General features: G+C 42.1%; 1 protein-coding gene across 3 annotated transcripts in view; it reads left to right on the top strand.

The window, feature by feature from the left end:
* Positions 1-21,427, top strand: part of tln2a (talin 2a) — a 93,828-nt gene that overhangs the window by 48,373 nt on the left and 24,028 nt on the right. For all 3 annotated transcript variants that reach the window (XM_037096614.1, XM_037096615.1, XM_037096616.1), the window contains 20 exons: positions 65-207; positions 316-443; positions 728-791; positions 892-996; positions 4,550-4,705; positions 5,495-5,596; positions 5,936-6,012; positions 8,919-9,099; positions 9,347-9,460; positions 9,691-9,799; positions 10,425-10,633; positions 11,834-11,932; positions 12,620-12,787; positions 13,929-14,063; positions 14,331-14,490; positions 16,529-16,695; positions 19,436-19,564; positions 20,211-20,324; positions 20,596-20,709; positions 21,196-21,330. In XM_037096614.1, the coding sequence (XP_036952509.1) occupies positions 65-207; positions 316-443; positions 728-791; positions 892-996; positions 4,550-4,705; positions 5,495-5,596; positions 5,936-6,012; positions 8,919-9,099; positions 9,347-9,460; positions 9,691-9,799; positions 10,425-10,633; positions 11,834-11,932; positions 12,620-12,787; positions 13,929-14,063; positions 14,331-14,490; positions 16,529-16,695; positions 19,436-19,564; positions 20,211-20,324; positions 20,596-20,709; positions 21,196-21,330 (2,609 nt within the window). The remainder of the gene's footprint in view (positions 1-64; positions 208-315; positions 444-727; positions 792-891; positions 997-4,549; positions 4,706-5,494; positions 5,597-5,935; positions 6,013-8,918; positions 9,100-9,346; positions 9,461-9,690; positions 9,800-10,424; positions 10,634-11,833; positions 11,933-12,619; positions 12,788-13,928; positions 14,064-14,330; positions 14,491-16,528; positions 16,696-19,435; positions 19,565-20,210; positions 20,325-20,595; positions 20,710-21,195; positions 21,331-21,427) is intronic.

The raw sequence follows: 21,427 nt of genomic DNA on the forward strand, positions 1-21,427 counted from the left end.
CACACATCTAGATTTGGCTCTTGTGTATAATCTGACTCCTGTGGCTGTACTCCTGTGTTGTCAGTGAACTGGCTGGACCACAGCAGAACGTTCAGAGAGCAGGGCGTGGACGAGAACGAGACCCTCCTGCTCAGACGCAAGTTCTTCTACTCGGATCAGAACGTGGACTCCCGAGACCCGGTCCAGCTCAATCTGCTTTACGTGCAGGTCCGACCCGTCTTCCCCTGAAGTCTGTCCGTCAGATGTGTACTGGATACATTGTCTGCACTCGACAGCGCTTCAAAATGAATGAAAGGTTTTCTCTTTGTCTTTCAGGCTCGAGACGACATCCTAAACGGTTCTCATCCCGTGTCTTTTGACAAGGCCGGTGAGTTCGGAGGCATCCAGGCCCAGATCCAGTTCGGACCTCACGTAGAGCACAAACACAAACCTGGATTCTTAGAGTAAGGGTCCCTCACAGATTTCCAGCATTGTTTCATATTGAATTAATTACTAGATTGTCTGCCAAATATCAGATGTCTAACTTGTTTAACTTGAAGAAGTTTGGCTGCACGTTAAAGAATTCAACCTGTCATGAAAGCAGTGATAGAAACAATTGTTTTCGTATCATAAATGCAGCATCGGGAGTGAGTACGATTGATTTGTTTTGCAGGCTGTTGCAGGAACGATGAGGTCATATTTTCTGCATGACTTTCAGCTTCTTGTGTTTGTTTCATTTCTTTCCCAGCCTGAAGGAGTTTCTACCCAAAGAATACATAAAACAAAGAGGAGCTGAGAAGAAAGTATTCCAGGTGTGGTCACTGTTTTTAAAGAAATGCTTCACACTCTGCTCATTTGACAATTGTGCACCAACTGTTCCGATGCTCAATACACATTTAACTCGACCCGCAGGAGCACAAGAACTGTGGGGAAATGACTGAGATCGAAGCTAAAGTGAAATACGTCAAGCTGGCTCGTTCTCTGCGGACATACGGCGTCTCCTTCTTCCTGGTCAAGGTTCGTGGTAACACACACTCACACACTAACACTGCACCTGTTATTCAGTGAAAAGTTCTCATACCATGAAAAAAAGTGAAACATTTAGCCAGAAGTTCTTTTTGAATGAAATTATTTAAATAAGGGGGGGAAGATTTTGGAATTGGCTGAAACTCAGTTGAAGCCTTTTATCTCCGGACTGTGAAATCTGCTCTCTGGGCCCGGTGTTAACTGGATAAAGAAGTTGCAGGCAGAACCGAGGAGGTGGCGAAATTGTCTGTGTCCACTCGAAACCTTCAAAGCTTCTAATGTCGGCCGAACCAAAGAGAGGAAAATGGCTCCTCGAACACGCGATTGGAGCAATTTAAAAAAAAAAACAATCCTTTTCTGATGTGATTTCGGATTCAGTTTAAAAGTTTGAAACAAGATCTCTAAAGAAATGTCTGAAAACTTGAGAAAAACCAAGGTATGCTCTGAAAGGCTCATTAATACTGTAGTAAGTCCTTGTTGCAAAAATGATGCTCTGGTGCTCAAACTTTTAGCAACTCCATGTTTAGTATTCATTGCCAGTATTCAGTTGTTTCTTTTGTTACATACACTGTGCCTTTACGATCCCCGTTGAGATGATGTGTGAATTGATTAAAAGTATTTTTATTCCTGGCAAATGAAAAACAGCTGCATTTTTGCATTAACTGGGTCAAAAGACTCATAACAAAGATATTTTCCCTCGTTCATTTTTTTGTGTCCATTTTTTTTTCTTTTCACTAACACGCAAGCACACATCTGCAGCACCTCTTCTGCATGGAGTTCAGCTTGTTGCTGGAAGGAAAACAAATGTGTCTGTGCAGCCGAGTGTGGGACTAAAGATTATTTTGGAGCCGGTGGTGGTGGTGGTGGTGGGGAGTGGAGTGAATGAGGGCGACTAGGAGGCAAACCCGGGACACTTAACTCTCCCAAATAAGTCCAACTGCCAGCAGATGTCTGCTGGAGGGAGCAATTTAGTGATTCCCAGTGTAAGTGCTATGACAAGAGTGACAAGTTACTCCTTTTTTTCTTATCTCCCCTTCTCATTTGTCGCCAAAAGGACAACCCGCATAAAGTCATGGGGGGGGGGGGCTCCCCGTCCGTATCAGTAAATTGCTTTCTCAGTTGTCACCTTTTCTGACTTCATTGCTGAGCTCTCGTAGAAAATGAGATCATTTCTGGTAATTGCCCGGGAAAAAGAGAAAAAAAAAAAAAAAAACCTCACTAGCGCTGCTCTTTACTGACTCTGCCAGACAGTTCTTGGCTTTTCATCAGTAGCTCTCAGCACCAGAGGATAAGAACAGAGATGAGGTACAACAAAGAAACTGAAAAAAAAACTCTTATTAGATCAGAGCTCAGCCCATTAAAACTTCATTTAGCAGCAGCTCATACATTCCACAGCCCTGCACATCCACACTGTACCTTCTTTTTTTACTCCTTTGACTTCCCCTTTTTCAAGGTAAAACACACAAATCCTAAACTATATCCCACCTCCCGGCCTTAGATCTGTGTTCCCCTTGATCAGTTTGACATCTTATCTGCTCACCTTGGTCGTTTCTGTCACCCCTCGAGTTTAATCCAGTAGAGCAGAAACATCATAAAAAATAACCCCTGGAAAAAAAAAAAAAAAAAACGCAGCCTATAGAGCCTAACCCATCACCCACCCGGAGGACCCCAGAGAGGTTTTCAGGCCCCGCAGGACTCACCCCTCTGCCCTCACGTCACAGCCCATTGCGATGCGTCCGTCTGCAGCTCCTGGAGAAAAGTAACGCTTTCTGATTCCACGCCGGGAGACGCAAAATGAGTTTGACTCAAAGTATGACATTCGAGGCTTAATGAATACAAGAGGAGGTTGAGAGTTTTTGACAGGCAGATAAAGACATGATTAAGACATAACGCTTTAATTACTAAGCTGAGAAGAGTTTGTTTTTTTTTTTTTTTCCCCTCTCACTGGTTAGACAGATGAATACCAATCTTGGCAAGTCGTCGTGACAGCAAAATTAAGAGTTCCAAGCAGCCGTGCCTCTGAACTTAAATTCTGTTTGCTTGAAACTGATAATCTGTTCCTTTCTTCTAAAATGCCTTTTTAATTCGAGTGATACCCTCAGCAGGCAGCGGGGAAATGCGGAAATGAAAGAACATGAAGAATGTGGGCAGAATTGTTTGCTCAGCGGAACAAAAACTGACATTTAAAGCTGTTTGTTTGCATCATTTAAGGTGGTGTCTTCTTGGTTTATCACTTGTTTTGAGTATTATTTTTACCTTTTTATACAATGTAGTCCAATTAGAATAAAGTTTCCTCTATGCAGTACATAAAACAAAGGAAAGCCGACCAGCACATCCAGAGCAGTTTGGGGTTCAGTATCTTGCCCAAGGACATTTCGTCATGCAGACCTGGGGAACTGAACCAGCAACCTTCCAATAACAAGATGCTGGCTCTACCCCTGAGCCATCAGCAGCAGGACTCGTAGAAACCCATATTACTGTCAGAGGTGTCGCTCATGCTTTGAGCGTGTGGTGACAACAGATGTCTGCAAATGCAACCATGTCAGTTTAAGGTATAACCTCATCTATTTGGAGTCGTCAGTGTTTTTCTTGACAAGTTAAAGTGGAAATGGACAACTGTTCAAAACTTCCACCGTTTCCCTGTGGCATTACTGTCGCTGGCAGCTTGGCTGCTGTCCAAAGCAACAACAAAAAAACAAGCTTAAGAATCCCAATTTGACCAAACACCCCCCCCCCGATCTCATGTACTGTGAAAGCACAGAGGAAAACACTTGGCTGTATTGATGAGTGGCAGGTTTTGTTACTTTCTGGTCTAGTAGAAAGAAGGCTGGTTTTGAGAACGCACTTTAACAAGGGAACAGACTTTGACACAACACCGGAGCTCTCCAGCGAGTGAACGCTTGTCTGTTCACTCTCGTTTAACCTCGGTCTCGGTCGCCATCGTCTGCATCCTCTTTGCCCTCCTCCATTAGCGGATTCTATTTCTTTTATGGTGAAGAGTTTCCACAGTTGATCCAGTTATTTACCTGGGGATAGAGAGCCGATCTATACGTGGATGGTGTCATTTTTCTACAGCTATTATGCATTTACTTCAGTTAGAGCAAAAAAAAAAAAAAAAAAAGTTGTGTAGTGCCAGCTTCATTCAGAAAATCCTGTATTTAGTTGTGTGAAGCAGTTTAATTAAAAGTTTGGAAATGAAGAGCGATAAAACTTTTAAAAAGGCCTTCATAAACACAGATTAAAGGGTGGAGATCTCTTCTAACGGGCAGAAAAAGGCGTAGTAGTGTACTTTGTTTTCAAACTTTCAAAGTCAACCGTTACATATCTGAGACTGCTGTGATGTTAAACTTCAGGGACTGCGAAGTGTAGATAAAAACCTTCAAAGTACAAAACTAATTCAAAACAGTCGATCGTATTAGCTAGTTACTGCGAAAGTTTGGTAAACGTCCAGTTTGATTCTGTATTTTTGTTTTCGGAGTAATGTTTTTGTGCTTGTCTGATTTTTAAAGTTCTTCTTCTTTTTTTCTTTTTTTTTTTTTTGCAGGAAAAGATGAAGAGTAAGAACAAGCTGGTGCCGCGGCTCCTGGGCATCACCAAAGAGTCCGTGATGAGAGTGGACGAGAGGACCAAAGACGTGGTTCAGGAGTGGCCGCTCACCACGGTGAAGAGGTGGGCGGCGTCGCCCAAGAGCTTCACCCTGGTAAGACACACGTACGGGAAAGCATCACAACAATAAGACTAGGATTCATCACAGAAGCACCAGCAAGAATTCCCGTGTTTTTTTAACGTCGCTGGCTTCGTCCTTTCACTCAGTCTGTGTAGATAATGTTGTAGATAATAGTGCAGGCTGTAACGGGCTCGCAGTAAACCCGACTCCTCTCCTGCAGTGGCCATAAAACAGTCGGCGTAGTGCTCGGCCTGCCCGTCCTTTCACTCCCCTCGTGCACTTCAGTTATTGAACAGACTCTTTTGTCTTCCCTGTCGATATCCCTGCTTTGTGTCAGCACCCGGAGTCAATGGGCAACATGGATTTAATCTTGCCGATCTGGTCGAGGCGCTGTCTCTATTAAATTAACACACTCTCTCTTTCTTGTTAATTCAGTAGAGTGCTCTGTGGTTTAGGATGTGTCGCTTTTGTGACACTCGCGGTTTGATTTGTGGTTCACAGGGTAGAAGAAGTCACATGTTTTCATCAGTTGTATGTCCCCACGCTGGAAAATAGGTGCCAGATTATTTATTTTCTCCTAAACGCTGCTCCAAGATGCTTCTTGGGTTAATCTGAGTGTCTGTATGTTGCAGCGGTTTGATGTCGCCCAACATAAATGTCTTAAATTCATATGAAACTAGCTCAGTTTCTGTGGATTCACATTAATCCTCTCACTAAATCCTCCGCCCTGCGTTCAGTACGAGCACCGCAGTGGTTACTTTACAGCCAGTATAAAATCCATGTATAAAATTGGACTCTTTCTCTCTCTCTCTGTGTCTGTAGGACTTCGGGGAGTACCAGGAGAGCTACTACTCGGTGCAGACCACTGAAGGGGAACAGATCTCTCAGCTCATTGCTGGTTACATCGACATCATCCTCAAAAAGGTGAGACATTTATCTCTTGAGACGCAGATGACTCATAAACGGATCGATACCCGCTTTTGGCAGATAAAGCCGCAGATCTGTTGATGCTTGATGTGATCTGGCTGCGTGTCCTACATCTGCAGTTGAATAAAATATAAGTACAGGATGGCTGGGCTCATGTTGCACACTGTAAGAATCAGTAACGTCATATATATATATATATATTTTTTTTTCTTTATGTGGCTCTAAATCTGATGTTTACCCAAAGCACCCCTCAGGGCAGCTTCTCTTAAATCCCTGGTGGCTCCTTCTCAAAATAATATTTGGTGTTTTTTTTGTTTTTTTTTCTTTCTGCTGCAGAAGCAAAGCAAGGACCGCTTTGGATTAGAAGGCGATGAGGAGTCGACCATGCTTGAGGAATCCGTATCCCCGAAAAAGTATGTAAATCAGTAGCTTGTGGCGTCATCCATACAAGCAGCACAGCACAGTGTACAAAATGTCATGGCAATCCACACAAGGGCTGTAGAATTCACTGACATAGCTATCCAAACATTTGTCCTCATCATCCTTCTACCAACCCTTAACTTTCTTTAGCGCTGATTAGCAAGCATGCTAACACACTACACTAAATACTTAAACAGTCATGTTATCATGCTAACACAATAATACAATATAACATGTTTGGTCAGATGATGAGTAAAGGAAAATTCAGCACATTCTTATTGACACTAAACAAAAATTAGCAAATGCATTAGTATGCTTAGATGCTAAACTAAAATCCTAAACATTCATGTTAGCAGGCTAATACACTTAACGAGGATGGAAAACATTGTACCTAAAGCTAAAAAAGCTAAAGCATTTGAGCTGTGTTATTTTAAGTGTTAGTATGCTAACGTTAGCACTCAACCTCACAGAGCTGCTAGCTAGCCGGGCTGTACACTTTTGTCAAATCTTGATCTTTTTGTCGCTTTCAATCATTCAATTAGCCAGTGAAAAGGTGCTGTAGGAAACTGTGTTCTCACAAAGAGAAAACTACACACAAGCAGTGAAAACAAGAAATAAAGTTTCACCAACTTGCACAAATGAAGCCTTTGAACTTTTGTTCCCATTTGATCCCTGTGCTGCTTTATTGTGTTACAGCTCAGTATAAACTGTGTGGCGCGGCGATAGCTTGAAGTTATTGCATAATATTCCAGCGAAACACAATATCAGCCCTGGGTACTTTTTTCAATTTCCTTCTTACCGCCGCCCTCGTCCACAGCTCACACATCCATTTTCCAGGACCTCATTTCATGAACACCTCCTTGGCTAGACGTTATCTCCAGAGATAAACATTATGTGGGGAAATCTTGCTGCACTGGAGCAAGCGAAGGCTCCATCCGAACATTTCCTGATTAGATGCGCATTACCTCATCTTGTCTAACTGAAGCCCCTTTTTCCTGTCGACTCTCAATTGATGTTACTTCCCTTGCTTTCAACTTGGGGGGGAGAAGTCTCTGCTGCGTTGTTAATTTACTTTGTGTCCCCTTTTTGTTTTATCTGGGTGCTTGTACGCACGGCTAAGGGCAAAAAGTCTTTTAATTCTGCGAGTGCGCAAGCAAGCCAAACTCTGGAGGGGCTTTATCTGAGGGAGAAACAAAGCAAAGTTTTGTATTCCAGAAGTTCACAGACTCTGTGGTGTCAGTCGTCTTTGTGTTAGTGGCCAATTGTTGCAAGTGATCACAACCACTCTGCCTTGTGTTAAATCTCTCCCATAGACACGGTGGAGAAACAGAAACATGCTCTCTTTTTGTCCTCCTTCTTCCTCTTTGTGCTCTTATCTTCATGGGTTTTTTTTTTTCTTTTTGCTTTGGCTCGTCTCCATTTTGTCCTGTTCATTCGGCCCCTGTGTTAGTCTGATGGGGTATTTGTGGATGCCTCTGCGCTTCGTATTCGTACTTTACGTTCGACAACTAACAAAGTCTTTAAAAAAAAAAAGTACAGTATGGGCTCTATTTACATGACAGAGCACAGCAACAGGTGGGAGGGCCATTTAAAAAAGGCAGCACAAAGAGAGTTGTTGATATATTTTGATGGAAATATGATGTTAAGCTGAGACGAGACATTAAAAAAGGGACCACCTCTGTTTTTAGTGCAGCATCACTCAGCTAAAAATTAAATGATTCTGTCGGTGCTGCCCTATAAAGACAAAGAGTCGTAGCTGAAGGCAGGTTAGCTGAACCAAAACTGATCAGTTGTTGGCAAAATATGATTATGTCCTGTCAAGCAGAATAATTCAACCTTCTGCCTTTTGGTGAAATTAAAAAAGCTAAGCTAGGCTAATAATTTTTAGTTTGGTTGTTATTAATGTCATGGTTTGATTTAGCTGTTTTTATTTATATGGTATAACACAACTGAATTGATAAAATATTCTTTCATCACACTTTTTTTTTCATTTAGCTTCAGGAAACAGGTCAGAGAGAGAAGGTAAATGTAGCTGTAGCCATGTCACTAGCTAACTTGTTAGCTAGCTGTGGTTTTTAGCTCTGTTTTAGTTTCGTAAACCTGACTTTGAAATGATCAATTTCAATGTAAAACAACTGTCTGAGGCACATTTAGCTCTCAACTGAAATTTAACTAAAATGTGTAGTTATTGCATTGTAGGTTTATAGCTTAGAACCTGGAATATATGTGACTTTTAGAGAAATATGATGAATGTTCAACTTGTTCTCATTCCCGCCAGCTCTCTCCATCTTTAGGTTTAATGTAAAATATTATTTTTGCACGAAATTAAACAAGGGAACTGTACGGACTGAGAATATGACGTGTCACTGTCCTGACAGATGTAAATTTCTTCATAAAATCTTCACTCCCTGTCTCTTGCAGCCGATTTGCAGCATATTTATTTCTACATTTAACCACTCTGCATCTGGACAGCCTTTTTTGGAGAACTTGTTCTGGTCTCGTCTCTACATTTCTCTACTTCTCTGCATTTTAAACTGAGTGAGACAGGTCATTTGAGTGGCTGAGAGGATAATTATGGGTTTGGAGATAAAGGCCAGGTAGCGTACGTGAACAAAAGTAGCAGTAGAAAACCCTCATTCTCTGCTCTCATCACTGCAGTTTCATCACTTAAATGAAGACGCTCAGGCTAAATCAACAATACATAACAAAGATGAGATTTTAACTGCTTGAGTTTCAAACCTTGGTGATGGTGTGACTGGAATCTTAAGCATTGTGAATAAATGTAGCTTGACAGATTTACTCTGCAAAAGAAAACTTAAAACTGTAGGAGATGATTTGAAAAACATGTTGTTTTAACATTCAGAGACGCTGTATTAACTGCCTGTTTGTGTGCCTGCAGGTCGACCATCCTCCAGCAGCAGTTTAATCGTGTGGGCCGGGTGGAGCACGGCTCGGTGGCGCTGCCAGGGGTGATCCGCTCGGGCTCCATTGGCACCGAGTCGCTCAGCATGGGCACCATGCCATCTGCTCAGCAGCAGATCACAATGGGTCAAATGCACCGTGGACACATGCCACCACTGGTGAGATCAGCTCTCAGGATTTTTGTGCCTGATAGATAGATATATATTCTTATTAAACAAGAGTGCGAATCACTGTAGGTAGGTAGGCAGATGTATACTAATTCTCCTCTCAATCACCTATTTTTTTTCACCGCTACACATGCTAACAGTTTGCTTCACAGTCATCTTCCCTCAGTAGGTTTCTTTTGGGATCACTCCAGGCTGCATCCTGTGAGAAATGAACTTGTTTATCTTCCTGTTTGTGCAGAGTTCAGCACAGCAGGCTCTGATGGGAACCATCAACACCAGTATGCAAGCTGTGCAGAAGGCCCAGATTGACCTCGGGGAGGTCGACAACCTGCCACCACTGGGACAGGACATGGTACTGCACAGTGCACATACATGTGTCTACAGTTGATATACAGCACTAACATGCACATAGTTTATATACATAATATGGTAACATTTCAATGTGTGCTTTCAGAAAACAGCCATAAAACAAAATTAAGATCTAAACTTTCTCTGTACATCGTGTTGAATAATGGCATTGTCTGTTTCATACTCTGCATCCTCAGTGATGTTGTTTGGTGTGGTCTACCTCTCTGTACACAGGCATCCAAAGTGTGGATCCAGAACAAGATGGACGAGTCAAAGCACGAGATCCACTCCCAGGTGGACGCCATTACTGCAGGAACAGCCTCCGTTGTCAACCTCACAGCTGGCAAGTGGCACCGGCGTGACTCAGCAGAATTTTGCTCCGTTTGTCTTTGGATAAAGCCTTCGGATTTACTGCAGCTCGCTGGCAGCAAAATCATTAATTTCAGAGAAAGACTACATTATGTTTTGCTGCGTAGCCTTTGCAGGATTTGTCATAAGCCTTTAATGAAACTCAGTGAGAGTGAGAGGACATGTGCCCACAGTTTTACAAGTACATTTTAGTGGTCCTATTTTCTGCAGAGTTAAAATTATCCGGCCAATTAGTTGACTTTAAAGCGGAGCCTTTCCATCAGTCTGGTGTTCATTAAAGTCATTGTCGATCCTGACAAAAGTTGAATAGTTTCCTCATTTTCTGCCTTGGTTTTTTGAAAACCGGCTTATGATTGATGAATTTTCAGAACTTTCTCTCATTTTCCTGTGCTAAAATGGACCATGGATGTGTTTTTAAGCAGTCTCAAGTTAAACTATCTCAGTGAGTCAGTGAATCTTCGGAAGACTCACTGGAGGCCGTTCAAATCAAATATTATCTGTTTGGGTTTAGATTAGCAGTAGATTACTATTCACTTCTGTAGGATTCTGTACATCTGATGGCCCGTACCAATTCTGTCCTTTCCCCCCCTCATACTCAGGTGATCCGACCGACACAGACTACACCGCAGTGGGCTGTGCCATCACCACCATCTCCTCCAACCTGACGGAAATGTCAAAGGGTGTGAAGCTGTTGGCGGCGCTGATGGAGGACGATGTTGGCGGCGGCAACGATCTGATGAGGGCTGCCAGGACGCTAGCAGGAGCCGTGTCTGACCTGCTGAAGGCTGTGGAGCCGGCTTCTGGAGAGGTGAGTGGAGGAACCCTGAGATAAAAACACCAGGCCTTGTCAAAACACTGTCATCCTTCTTTTTTTTTTTTTTTTTACTGTACATTTTAGTGTTGGATCAGCAGTTTTCCCTGCTGTTGCTTGTGAAACCACCCTCCCCTCCCCTCCCGCTGTTTATCTACTGAATATCTGACATGTTGAAGGAAGCAGATACACTCCCGTCTCTTCATGTTGAAGTCGAAATACTGGCAAGTAAAGCCAGAAGGACATAATGCGGAGGTATTGGTGTTTGGACTGAAATGTGAAAAGACTGCAAACTAAATTGAGCCCAAACCAAATGGAGATGGTGGAGGAGGGCTCGAGGACAGAAAGGATGATTGTTGAAAGAGACAGAAAATGGAGAATAATGTGTGAAAGTGAAGTCTGAGTCTGGAGCTGAGCCCATGCAGAGAGCAAACTTTCCACCAATTGTGTTACTTGAAATGCCAGATTCTGTCTCCACAGGTTGTTTTTTTTGTTTTAAATCCAAATTGACAACCTAAAAAGTTAATTAAATTTGCCGTGGAGCTGCTGTACTCTGAGTCTATCATCGCTCAATAATGCAGCGTCTCTCCCGGTGCTTTAAACTGCACCTAATTAGATCAGCATCATGTGCTGCTGTCCGGCTTCGGCTAACTGAATTGTCTCGGATGGTCTGAATAAAGATCTCAGGCTGAATGTCAAACATCTGGGGTGGGGGGGAGGGACCTTATGTAAACAGAACTTCCTTAAGAAGATACTGCAAGTGACGCTCCGCTCTAATGCATCTGCTTGTGTTGCAGGACTGTGATGTCTTGCTGAGCTCTATTAGGAATCTGCTGTTGTGGAAGTATCGCTCAGAAGTTAATGTTCTGTACAGTTGCTGGCTGCTAATCTGCATAATGCAGTGAGCTGTCTCGCCTTTGGACAACCCCCGAGCCTTATATACTCGTGTAAGATCACTTGAAGCCCACAGGCGCGTTAGACAAAGAGATTTGGGGTATTTGTGCAGCAAGATTCTATCATTTTTTTGTGTGTTTTTAAATAACTCACTCAAGTAGCACTGATGTTGTTCGCAGTAAAACACTGTACAGATAACAGATGAAACCACATCTACATCAAGATACAAGATGATGTAGTTTTGTCCGAATGCACTTTCACATCCTGATGATTTTCTCTCTGTGTGTGTGTGTGTGTCTGCAGCCCAGACAGACCGTATTGACGGCAGCAGGCAGCATCGGCCAAGCCAGCGGAGACCTCCTGCGCCAGATTGGAGAGAGCGAGACCGACGAAAGGTTCCAGGTAAACGCTGCACGGCGTCCATTTATCATCAGCACAGCGCTCTGTGTGCTGTTTGAAAAAACAACACACACACACACACATAAAACCCTATTCCTGAGGAACTGCCACTCAGTTAATCAAAAACACACTGTGACCATGACCAGGGGAATATTGTCGTATTTCAGCTGGATGTTTTTGTTTAATTTGAGTGCTTTTCTAGCTGGTTAGCTCGTGTTTTCCTTTCTCGGCTGAATCATGGCTGTTATTTTGATAGTGTTTGTCGAGATCACACGGTTATTGGCTAATGATGAGCCTAACTAATGTGCAGCGGGTTTTGTTTCTCTCAGATTAGATTGTTGATGCTGCCCCTTTGCTGAGATTTCTGTGGCTAATTGTACGTTTGTAATGTACAAATACATGAACGCTGTTGCTTTTCCTGTTATAAAGCACATAATATGGCAGTTTGATGGCCTATAATTTCTGTAGAATCTGTATCTCATCCCTTTTAGCGCAATAACACACAACTACAGATATGATAATACAGACATAACCTTTATCTGCGCTGTGTAAATGTCAACACCACAATACTTTTCATCCATTGGTGTGATAGAGATAAGATTGTTACAGGACAGACTGTGCAGCTGTATGTTGTTGCTGATGAGATAGTTTGTGTGAGTCACCTGTGCCACCTGATTGCTGTTTTTGTAGGACATCCTGATGAACCTGGCCAAGGCGGTGGCCAACGCCGCGGCCATGTTGGTGCTGAAGGCCAAGAACGTGGCCCAGGTCGCAGAGGACACCGTGCTACAGAACCGGGTCATCGCTGCCGCCACCCAGTGCGCCCTGTCCACCTCCCAGCTGGTGGCGTGTGCCAAGGTACAAGAACATGTTTGTAGGACGTTCAAAAAACAATCACGACCTCTACCAAGCGTGAAATAATAGACTTGCTGTACTAAATGACTCGCTTCATGTCAGTGTTTGTGTAATATGCCCTCATTTCAACCCCCCTGGAAAAGAAAAAAATCAGTGGATATTATGTTAATGCTTGGAAATGATAAACTGGCGGTGTAATGTTTTCCATTTATTAAGTCACATCTGTCTCAAATATGTATATTACACTTGCAGCGGTGTAATGATATCACTTGGGAAGCTGTTGTTGAAGCTGTTTGGTGGAGTGCTTGACAATAATTCCCCTTTTGCTTCCTCTTAAGTAGAATGGTTCATGCGTTTTTTGGTTTTTCAAATATTTGGATCACCTCCAGTTTATCTGAAGCTCAAAACATCCGTATTTCTGGGTGAATACAACATGATGCACCAGGGCAGTGTTAAATACCCTGTGCCCTCATCATATTTGTGCATCTTTAATTGTACAACCCACATGCCTCTAATTAGTTTAAATGCCCTCCTGGCTCCCAATCTGAATAGTTGCATTTACTAAACAAATCCTCACCTCTCTGCGTGGCAGCGTGATGAGAACCATCTGCCGAATCCCTTTTAAATCTCATCTTCCCTTCCCTGGTTCTAGCTGTGTTGTGCTGTTCAGGATTTAATAATGAAAAGAGTGTTTACAAGTGTGTTTGTTCCAATTTAAACAGTGTTTACCGTTTATGTTCGAGTGGAATTGGATGGAGATTATTTCGGACATTATTGAGTACCTCCAATTTACACTTTAGAGGGAACATGGTACGTGTCTTGTATTTTCTAAAAAGTGAAATCACTCACCACAAAATTGCAACTCACAGGACAGTAATTTGCTGCATTGTCCTTCAGACGGGAGCTTTTTGGCGTTGAAGATCTTCCTCTTTTTCAACTTTGCCTGGTGTTTTGTGATACAGCACCCATCCCAAATCTTTTCATATTACTTTTTTTGAACCATTAAGATTTAAAAACTGGTGAAAAATGTTTTACCTCGTACATATTGATAACTTTTGCACCATAGGATAGCATGTCTCTTCTTCACATTGAAGAAGGAATTGATTTTTGACTTTGCCTCTTTCACCATTTTTTTTTTCTTTAGGTTGTGAGCCCCACCATCAGTTCACCAGTTTGCCAGGAGCAGTTAATAGAAGCTGGAAAGCTGGTGGATCGCTCGGTGGAAAGCTGCGTCCAGGCCTGCCTTTCAGCCACGGAAGATGGCGAGCTCCTAAAACAGGTCAGCTTGATTAATTGACAGATGCAACGCGATTGTTCCGCCTATCATTTGTTGTTGTGTTTCAGAAGATAAGACGTTCTATCACACGTCTGACCCAGAAAACATTAATTAGAAGGAAACAACTTTTTTATATGTTCAGTTCACACACGGCTTGAGAAGCAATGAGGGTAATGAGTCCAGTGTGCCTGATGGAATAAGAAGCGGGAATTAACGCAGCTTAAGTGACAAGGCACTAAAACTGATGATGCACATCTCTTGTATTTGAAGGTGAGTGCAGCCGCCAGCGTGGTGGGTCAGGCACTGGGAGATCTCCTGCAGCATGTCCGTCAGTACACCTCAAGAGGAGAGCCTATCGGGCGCTATGACCAGGCCACAGACACCATCATGACGGTCACTGAGAGCATCTTCAGCTCAATGGGAGACGCAGGTGAGGAAAAAAAAATGATGATCAGCTGAGAAAATTAATTTATGCATCAAAATTCAGTCACAGTGGAGAATTTGAGTTGTGAAATACTGAAGAAACTGAAGACCTGAAATAAGAAGAAAGTTGAAATTAATGCGCTTCTGTTTGTGATTAAGGTGGAGGAATAGGTTAATTAATTGCCCTTTTAGGTGAAAATGTATTTTTAATTTGAAAAAAAGTCATGGTTTTGGCAGCCATTAGCAGGAGAGTGCAGCCAGCAGCCACTTTCAGCGAGGTTTAAGTTTTTAATCGCCATGCTAGCTGCACGGCTCTCAGGAAGGATATATCCATCTTCGTTCACTTTGATACTAAAATATCTCAACATTTATTGGATGGACAGTTCTTGGGAGGATTGCTGTGGAATTTGGTGCAGCCATTCATGTCTGCCTATGATTAATCACCTGAGTGAGATAGCAGCAGCTTTTCCAGGAATTTGGTTTATTGCCAATTTCTTTAACCTCATTCCATCAACTTCAGCTCAATATTTAGTGCTAATTAGCAAGTGCCAGAATGCTAAAAATCTGCATTTTACTGGTGTTGTTTTTTTCATTATGCTGGCATACAGATATTAGCTTCTAGCTCAAAGCACCACTTTGCTTTAGCACATCCTTCACTGAGAACCACTAGCATGACTTTACTCCCTGAGTCTTCTTGACAATATAATTCCAGATGAAGAATGAAAATTATTTATAATTTGAAAGCCAGTCAAGTGAGAACATAAATGCAAGGTAGCTGATTGTAAGTCAGTAATTGATCTTTGTGGGGTTTAATATTACACAAGCTGTCCTATTCTGAATTAGATTAGATTTGATTAAAATCAAACCTGAAAAAGGAATACCGCACATTTATAAACGTCTCTTGATCGGCCAAATATCTTCTTTTACAAAAAGTGATGAAAAAGCACATGAACCATATCTGCTATTCAAAACTTGCTTCGCGCAGCTCTTCTCTTACTATGTGCTGTGCTTTTTCCCGGGCTCCCCTCAGAGAGACGGTCATGATGGCGGGTTTGAATGGACCGCTGTCAGCTCTGGTGAAGCTGCAGAGAAAAGGCTGACAGTGATGTTAACAGGCCTGACAGCAGAGGAAGACAGACAGATAAGAAAGAGAAGCACGAAGGATGTCGCGGCCCAGCGGTCAGCTTTGCGGGTTGATTGGCTTGATAGACATGTAGAGCTACAGTTTCCTCCGCAGAGGGCCTGAATACATGAAGCTAGGTGGGAGAGTTCTGCTTTTGAGCTGGTGTCAAATGTGTCAGGTTCTGCCAAACCCGGCATTCAGCTACAAATATAAAATGTGAAGAGGGAAAAAACAGTGAATCCTTGCGTGGTGCTGTGTTGGCACATCAGTTGATGCATTCAGATGAATTATGAGGGCTTACAGCCAAATAGCTTTTGTGTCGTGCCAGGTCTGCTTTGACAGACAAAAATCCCTTTTGTCTTACCTAATTAGCGCTCATAAACAGGGAATATTTAAAAACAACAGAGCTGGTGGAATGGTCGAATCCAGTTGTTCCATTTCAAGTCACCTACAGGTGTTATAACATTATGCACATCTGATCAGGGTGATGAATACAACAACACTGAGGTGCTTTTTTGTCCAGGATAATGACGCTGAACATCAAACAGTAACATCATGAGTCAACTCACTATCAGTCATTTTAACAACTAAACTTTGAAATTAAATGGTATCAGTTTAAACATCAACGCAATTTGTTGCAATGTGTATCTGCTCAACTCAGCTTTGCCAGACTTGCCTCATTATTTCCAACTTTTACAGAAGAACGCAGACATCGAGAATAGCTTGAAACAATGAGGATGGATTGTTTGTGACTACGAACCCTCAACACAAAGACTGAGTTATGCAGTTGAATTAACTACTCGACTCATCCGTTAATCCACTTCTCACTTCAATTTTTCTAATCTCTCTCTTCTTCCCCCCTCACCTCTACGCCACCTGTGTCCTCTCTAATCGCGCTCTAATCAACTGTGTGTCCTTTCAGGAGAGATGGTCCGTCAGGCTCGGGTGTTGGCTCAGGCCACCTCAGACCTGGTGAATGCCATGAGGTCGGACGCAGAGGCCGAGGTGGACGTGGACAATTCGAAGAAGTTGCTGGCGGCCGCTAAATTACTGGCTGATGCCACCGCTAGGATGGTGGAGGCAGCAAAGGTGAGCCATGAAGCAATATTTATTCATCTTTATTCTCTTATGCCCTGAGTGACCATTTGAATGACAGCAGAGCCGAAAGTAGCTGAGCCAGACACCCCAGAGGTGGTGTGTGTGCACAAAAAGAAGACCAAGGATGACAGGTTGTGAAGTGATTCTGCTCAGTCTTGTTTGTAAACTGTTATTTTATTCATAAAACATGGCCTTTAAAACTTTATTCAATAAACATTCGGGGCATGGACGGATATTTAATTTGGAAACACTCAATTCCCAAGGTGTGTTTTCTGAAAGTGGTTATTCTGGGTTTCATTTCCAGCATCTGAAAACGTGGTCAGATTTCTCACTAAGCTTTGAAACACTTGAATCACTGAATAATTGCTGGAGTCTGCCCAGAATTTTTTTTGTCTGAATTATTCCCTTTAACTGGATTTTTGAACAACTTGTGTTCTTTAATTGCGTATTGGGAATTATTCAGATATTTGCTCTCATTGTAGCAGATGCAGGACGTGTCTCTGATACCACTTTCGTGAAAACTGCGCTTGCTGTCGTAAATGGGTCAACACATACATGGGACTGCAACCCTGCTCCCACTGTAGCTTAAATGTAGCTCTGACACATTCGCTTTGGTTGTCATAGAACTACTGTCACACAGAATCCTTTACTAGATACCAAAGGACACTTTCTTCTCTCTTTAATCTCAAATATATATGCACTTAGATGTAATTTCGAAGTTGTTGTGCTGCATTTTTTATAAGATGAATAATTAAAAGAAATGCTGCACCATGTTGAATATCCTGTGTAAACATGGTAGGGGACAGTTTTAATTAATTGGAACACAACAGCGCTGTTTAGTGTATTTATCCATACACAGCGGGATCTAATCCTTTGTTTTAATAGTAGTGTGTTTCCCCTTGTGAGCAGCCACGGCCAGGAATTAGATGAAGCCATACGAGCGTGGAATAAATGCGCTCAAAATACAAAATTATCGGGGTTGAAAGTTGACATATTATAATCCAGAGTGTCTTTAAATTCACCATCCAGTTCTTATTAAACCTCAAGTTTCCAGCTCGAAGTGATAAAGAGGACATCAGACTGCTGACGGGCGGGCTTAGCTTCGCCACTCATCCCGTTTTCCTCCATCCAAACAGTTGATCTCTCTGCATCAGTCTCATTATCTGTCCACAGAATCACACACTGATATTAATAACCCTCCACTTCCACCATGAGGATTAAATGATGCCCCCCAGCTGGTGTGATGGTCGGGTTTGACGCCAGACCTATCGCTGCGATCGCAGCTGTATATTTATCTGCATCAATGGAAGCTTAGACCTCAGTTGCCTTGGTAACTGATTGATTTGAGAGTGCAGTTTAGTTTTTGGACTGTGTGTTCTACAGCTGACTGTGTTTCTGCGCGTGTCAAGAAACGATTTGCTTTTGCAGAACCCTCATTACACGTGTATTGTATTGAACGCTCAACACTTTTTGATAATTATGCAGATTGGCTGTTAGATCTAAACGGTGTCAGCAGTTGCCAGCTGGCTGCAAATTCCACTTATTCAAAGCTGGTCACTAAAAATGACTTTCCTGTGATTAATGGGAAGTCAGATGTCTAACACAGTGTCAAAAGGAAGTGAGCAATTTCAACTTGTGAAATTTCTTGAAGGCAAAATAAAAAACGGTTTTCTTATCTTTTTATTATCAAAATGATGTAGTGGGTCTAGCTCTGTAGCATCACTGTTCCACACGGTGACAATTAAGTGACTATGTCTTCCTGTTGCTGTTATTATTCACACTATTTGAATATAAATACTAAAGCGAGTGCAGGAAGGACAAATTGTACATAACATAAACAAAATGTGAAAAAGTGTTGCTTAATCATTTCAATCAAAGTAAATAAGTTCTGCGTTACCAAAATAAATCAAAGGAATATATCAGGTGAATTACTGTCTAAATGAAAGAATAACCAAATGACTCTATGCCCAAAAGTAAAGAAAAAATGAAGCAGCAAAATCTAGAATAAACCAAAATTCACAAATTAGGAAAATAATCTAAATAAACAAATATCTTGTTTTGTTTGTCTTGTTTACAGTCACATGTGTGTATGTGGTGACTTCTGTCAGCAGCATGTGTGAGGTGACTGTAATGACACAGGTCTTCAGCAGCACCCACACCTCGATATTTGTGCTGCTGCAGGTGATGCTACCGAGTTCCCAGTTAATTAATCTAATGGCAGCTTAGCTTTCGCTCCAACAGCAGGAGACACAGAGGTGTTAAGTGATATTGGTCTCCACAGTTTACTCAAAGGGATGAGTTCATAAACAGGGAGGATAAAAAAGAGCGGCATGATAATGTAAACAAACGACATCTCCAATCGACTTTTAGCCAACAACAAAACAACTGATTATTGGAGTGAAGCGGGGCTGCAGCTGAGTGTGAGAGCACTGATTAAGTCTGCGTCATTTCCAAAGGCTTGTGTGCTCTGATTTGGTGTTTTTTATTATTTTTTTTTAATTATTATTATTATTTATATGCTCTGACGGCAGTTGTTGAGCGTGTCTGCAGCTCGCCTCAGTAGGTATGTGGTTATGAGTGCCTACATGTCAAGCAGGAAACAAAATAATGGCAAAAAATCGTCCTTTTAAAACTGTACAGACCTCTCAGTCTGTACACTCATACCAGCTGTTTGCTCACCTGCTCTGTGCTGTATTTGCTGATCTATGTGTGTGTGTGTTTGTGTTCGCAGGGTGCAGCAGCGTACCCAGAGAATGAAGACCAGCAGCAAAGGCTGAGGGAGGCTGCGGAGGGGCTGCGCGTGGCCACCAACGCCGCCGCCCAGAACGCCATCAAGAAGAAACTGATTAACAGGCTGGAGGTCAGTGACGAGGTTATTTCTTCCTGCATCTGAAAATATTAACAATAATACTTAACATAAATACCAATACAAATCTAAATGTTAGCATCTCATAAGTACCAAATATAAGGATATTATTTAGCACGAGTTGAGGCATCAATGATCTGAGTATTAGATGTTCATTTTTAGTAGCATCTTTCTCTTTAAATATATTCAGAATGTTATTACTCTTTTTAATTTTCTTGAAATTGAAAAAGTAGTTATCTATCTTCGGAATGGATTGAAAGGGGCTCATTTGCCTCAGGGTTATCTCTCTCACATCAAATTGCTCCTTAAAGCTAAAATATTCAACTCATGAACGCTCTAATTTATGAATGTGTTACACACATGTCGATATAGGTATTCCCTTTTGCTTTTATAGTTATGATAGACAGCTGTGTGCATAATTTGCTTTTTTATTATTAGGATTTTCATTGTCTACAACAAAAACAAGGTGACTGATCATTCGCCTAGGCTGTATTTATAATCAAATACATTAAATACACTATTGTTTAATAATTCTTTAATGCCGCCTACATTTAGAGAGATGGTTTAAAATATGTGGGCTGCAGTTACCATATTTTACAATATTTACATATTTTACCATTAATATGTTCATATTCTTCAGAATGCTGCCAAGCAGGCCGCGGCTGCAGCCACGCAGACCATCGCTGCTGCTCAAAATGCTGCCGCCTCCAACAAGAACACGGCTGCTCACCAGCAGCTGGTGCAGAGCTGTAAGGTGAGCTGCTGTCAGTTCATTTACTTTTTTAATTCCAGTTTTTCATTATTTTGATAAATTCATAAACGGTTTACTTCCCCTTTTTCTCACATAAACTTATTGTGGATTTATTTTATCAGCTGTTTAATGTTATTATATTGTGAGCTTCCAAATTGCTTGTTTGAAGATTTATTGAATAGCATAATAGAGGGATTTTACACTGAGGCTGTATTTAAACCTGTTAAACCTGCGTTTATATGTGTGTGCGCACGTGTTTTGTGTGTGTGTATAGGCAGTGGCAGACCACATCCCACAACTTGTGCAGGGTGTGCGTGGCAGTCAGGCCAAACCAGAGGACCTCAGTGCACAACTGGCACTCATTATCGCCAGCCAGAACTTCCTACAGGTGGAGAACACACACACACACACACACACACATACAACATAACGTGGGCTTGCGTACATTTTCTGGAGGCTTAACCTAACCTAAACCCTAACTTTAACTGCTGACCCACAAATCAACTTTGTCCCAGTTGGGGGACAAGCCGTCCGCAATTAACTGGCCTGAAATTTTTATCCAAAGGAAGCCGATGTAACAATCACACAGACACACCTTGCCGTTTCCCACCTTTGCTGGATTGTTAAAACTTTATGGCCTTATACTGAAATTGAGTTACTTCATCCTACATTGGGAACAAGGCTGAGCAAAGTATAAATAGTCTCTTTGCCATGTGGGGATCCCTTAAAAGTAGGTCTGTAACCTCTTTCTGGTGTAAGCAGGCAGTTAAAGAAGCAGTGTTGTGGTGGGATTATGTGTTTAATGCCTCAGTGGCACTTTAAGAGCACACATTTAGACTTTTTTATTCGCCCCTTTTCTTTTCCCACTCTGCAGCCTGGTAGTAAGATGGTGACCTCGGCCAAGTCATCTGTTCCCACGGTGACGGATCAGGCTGCAGCTATGCAACTGGGTCAGTGTGCCAAGAACCTGGCTACCTGCCTGGCTGAGCTGAGGACATCTGCGCAGAAGGTAAAACACAGACACAAGACAGGTGGCCATGTATGTGGCAGTGTGTGCAGAAGTCACTGTGTTTTAGGCATTGATTACAGGTATTGAGTTTATATCA

Source organism: Acanthopagrus latus, chromosome 4 (genome assembly GCF_904848185.1).
Source record: "Acanthopagrus latus isolate v.2019 chromosome 4, fAcaLat1.1, whole genome shotgun sequence".
Lineage (NCBI taxonomy): Eukaryota > Metazoa > Chordata > Actinopteri > Spariformes > Sparidae > Acanthopagrus > Acanthopagrus latus.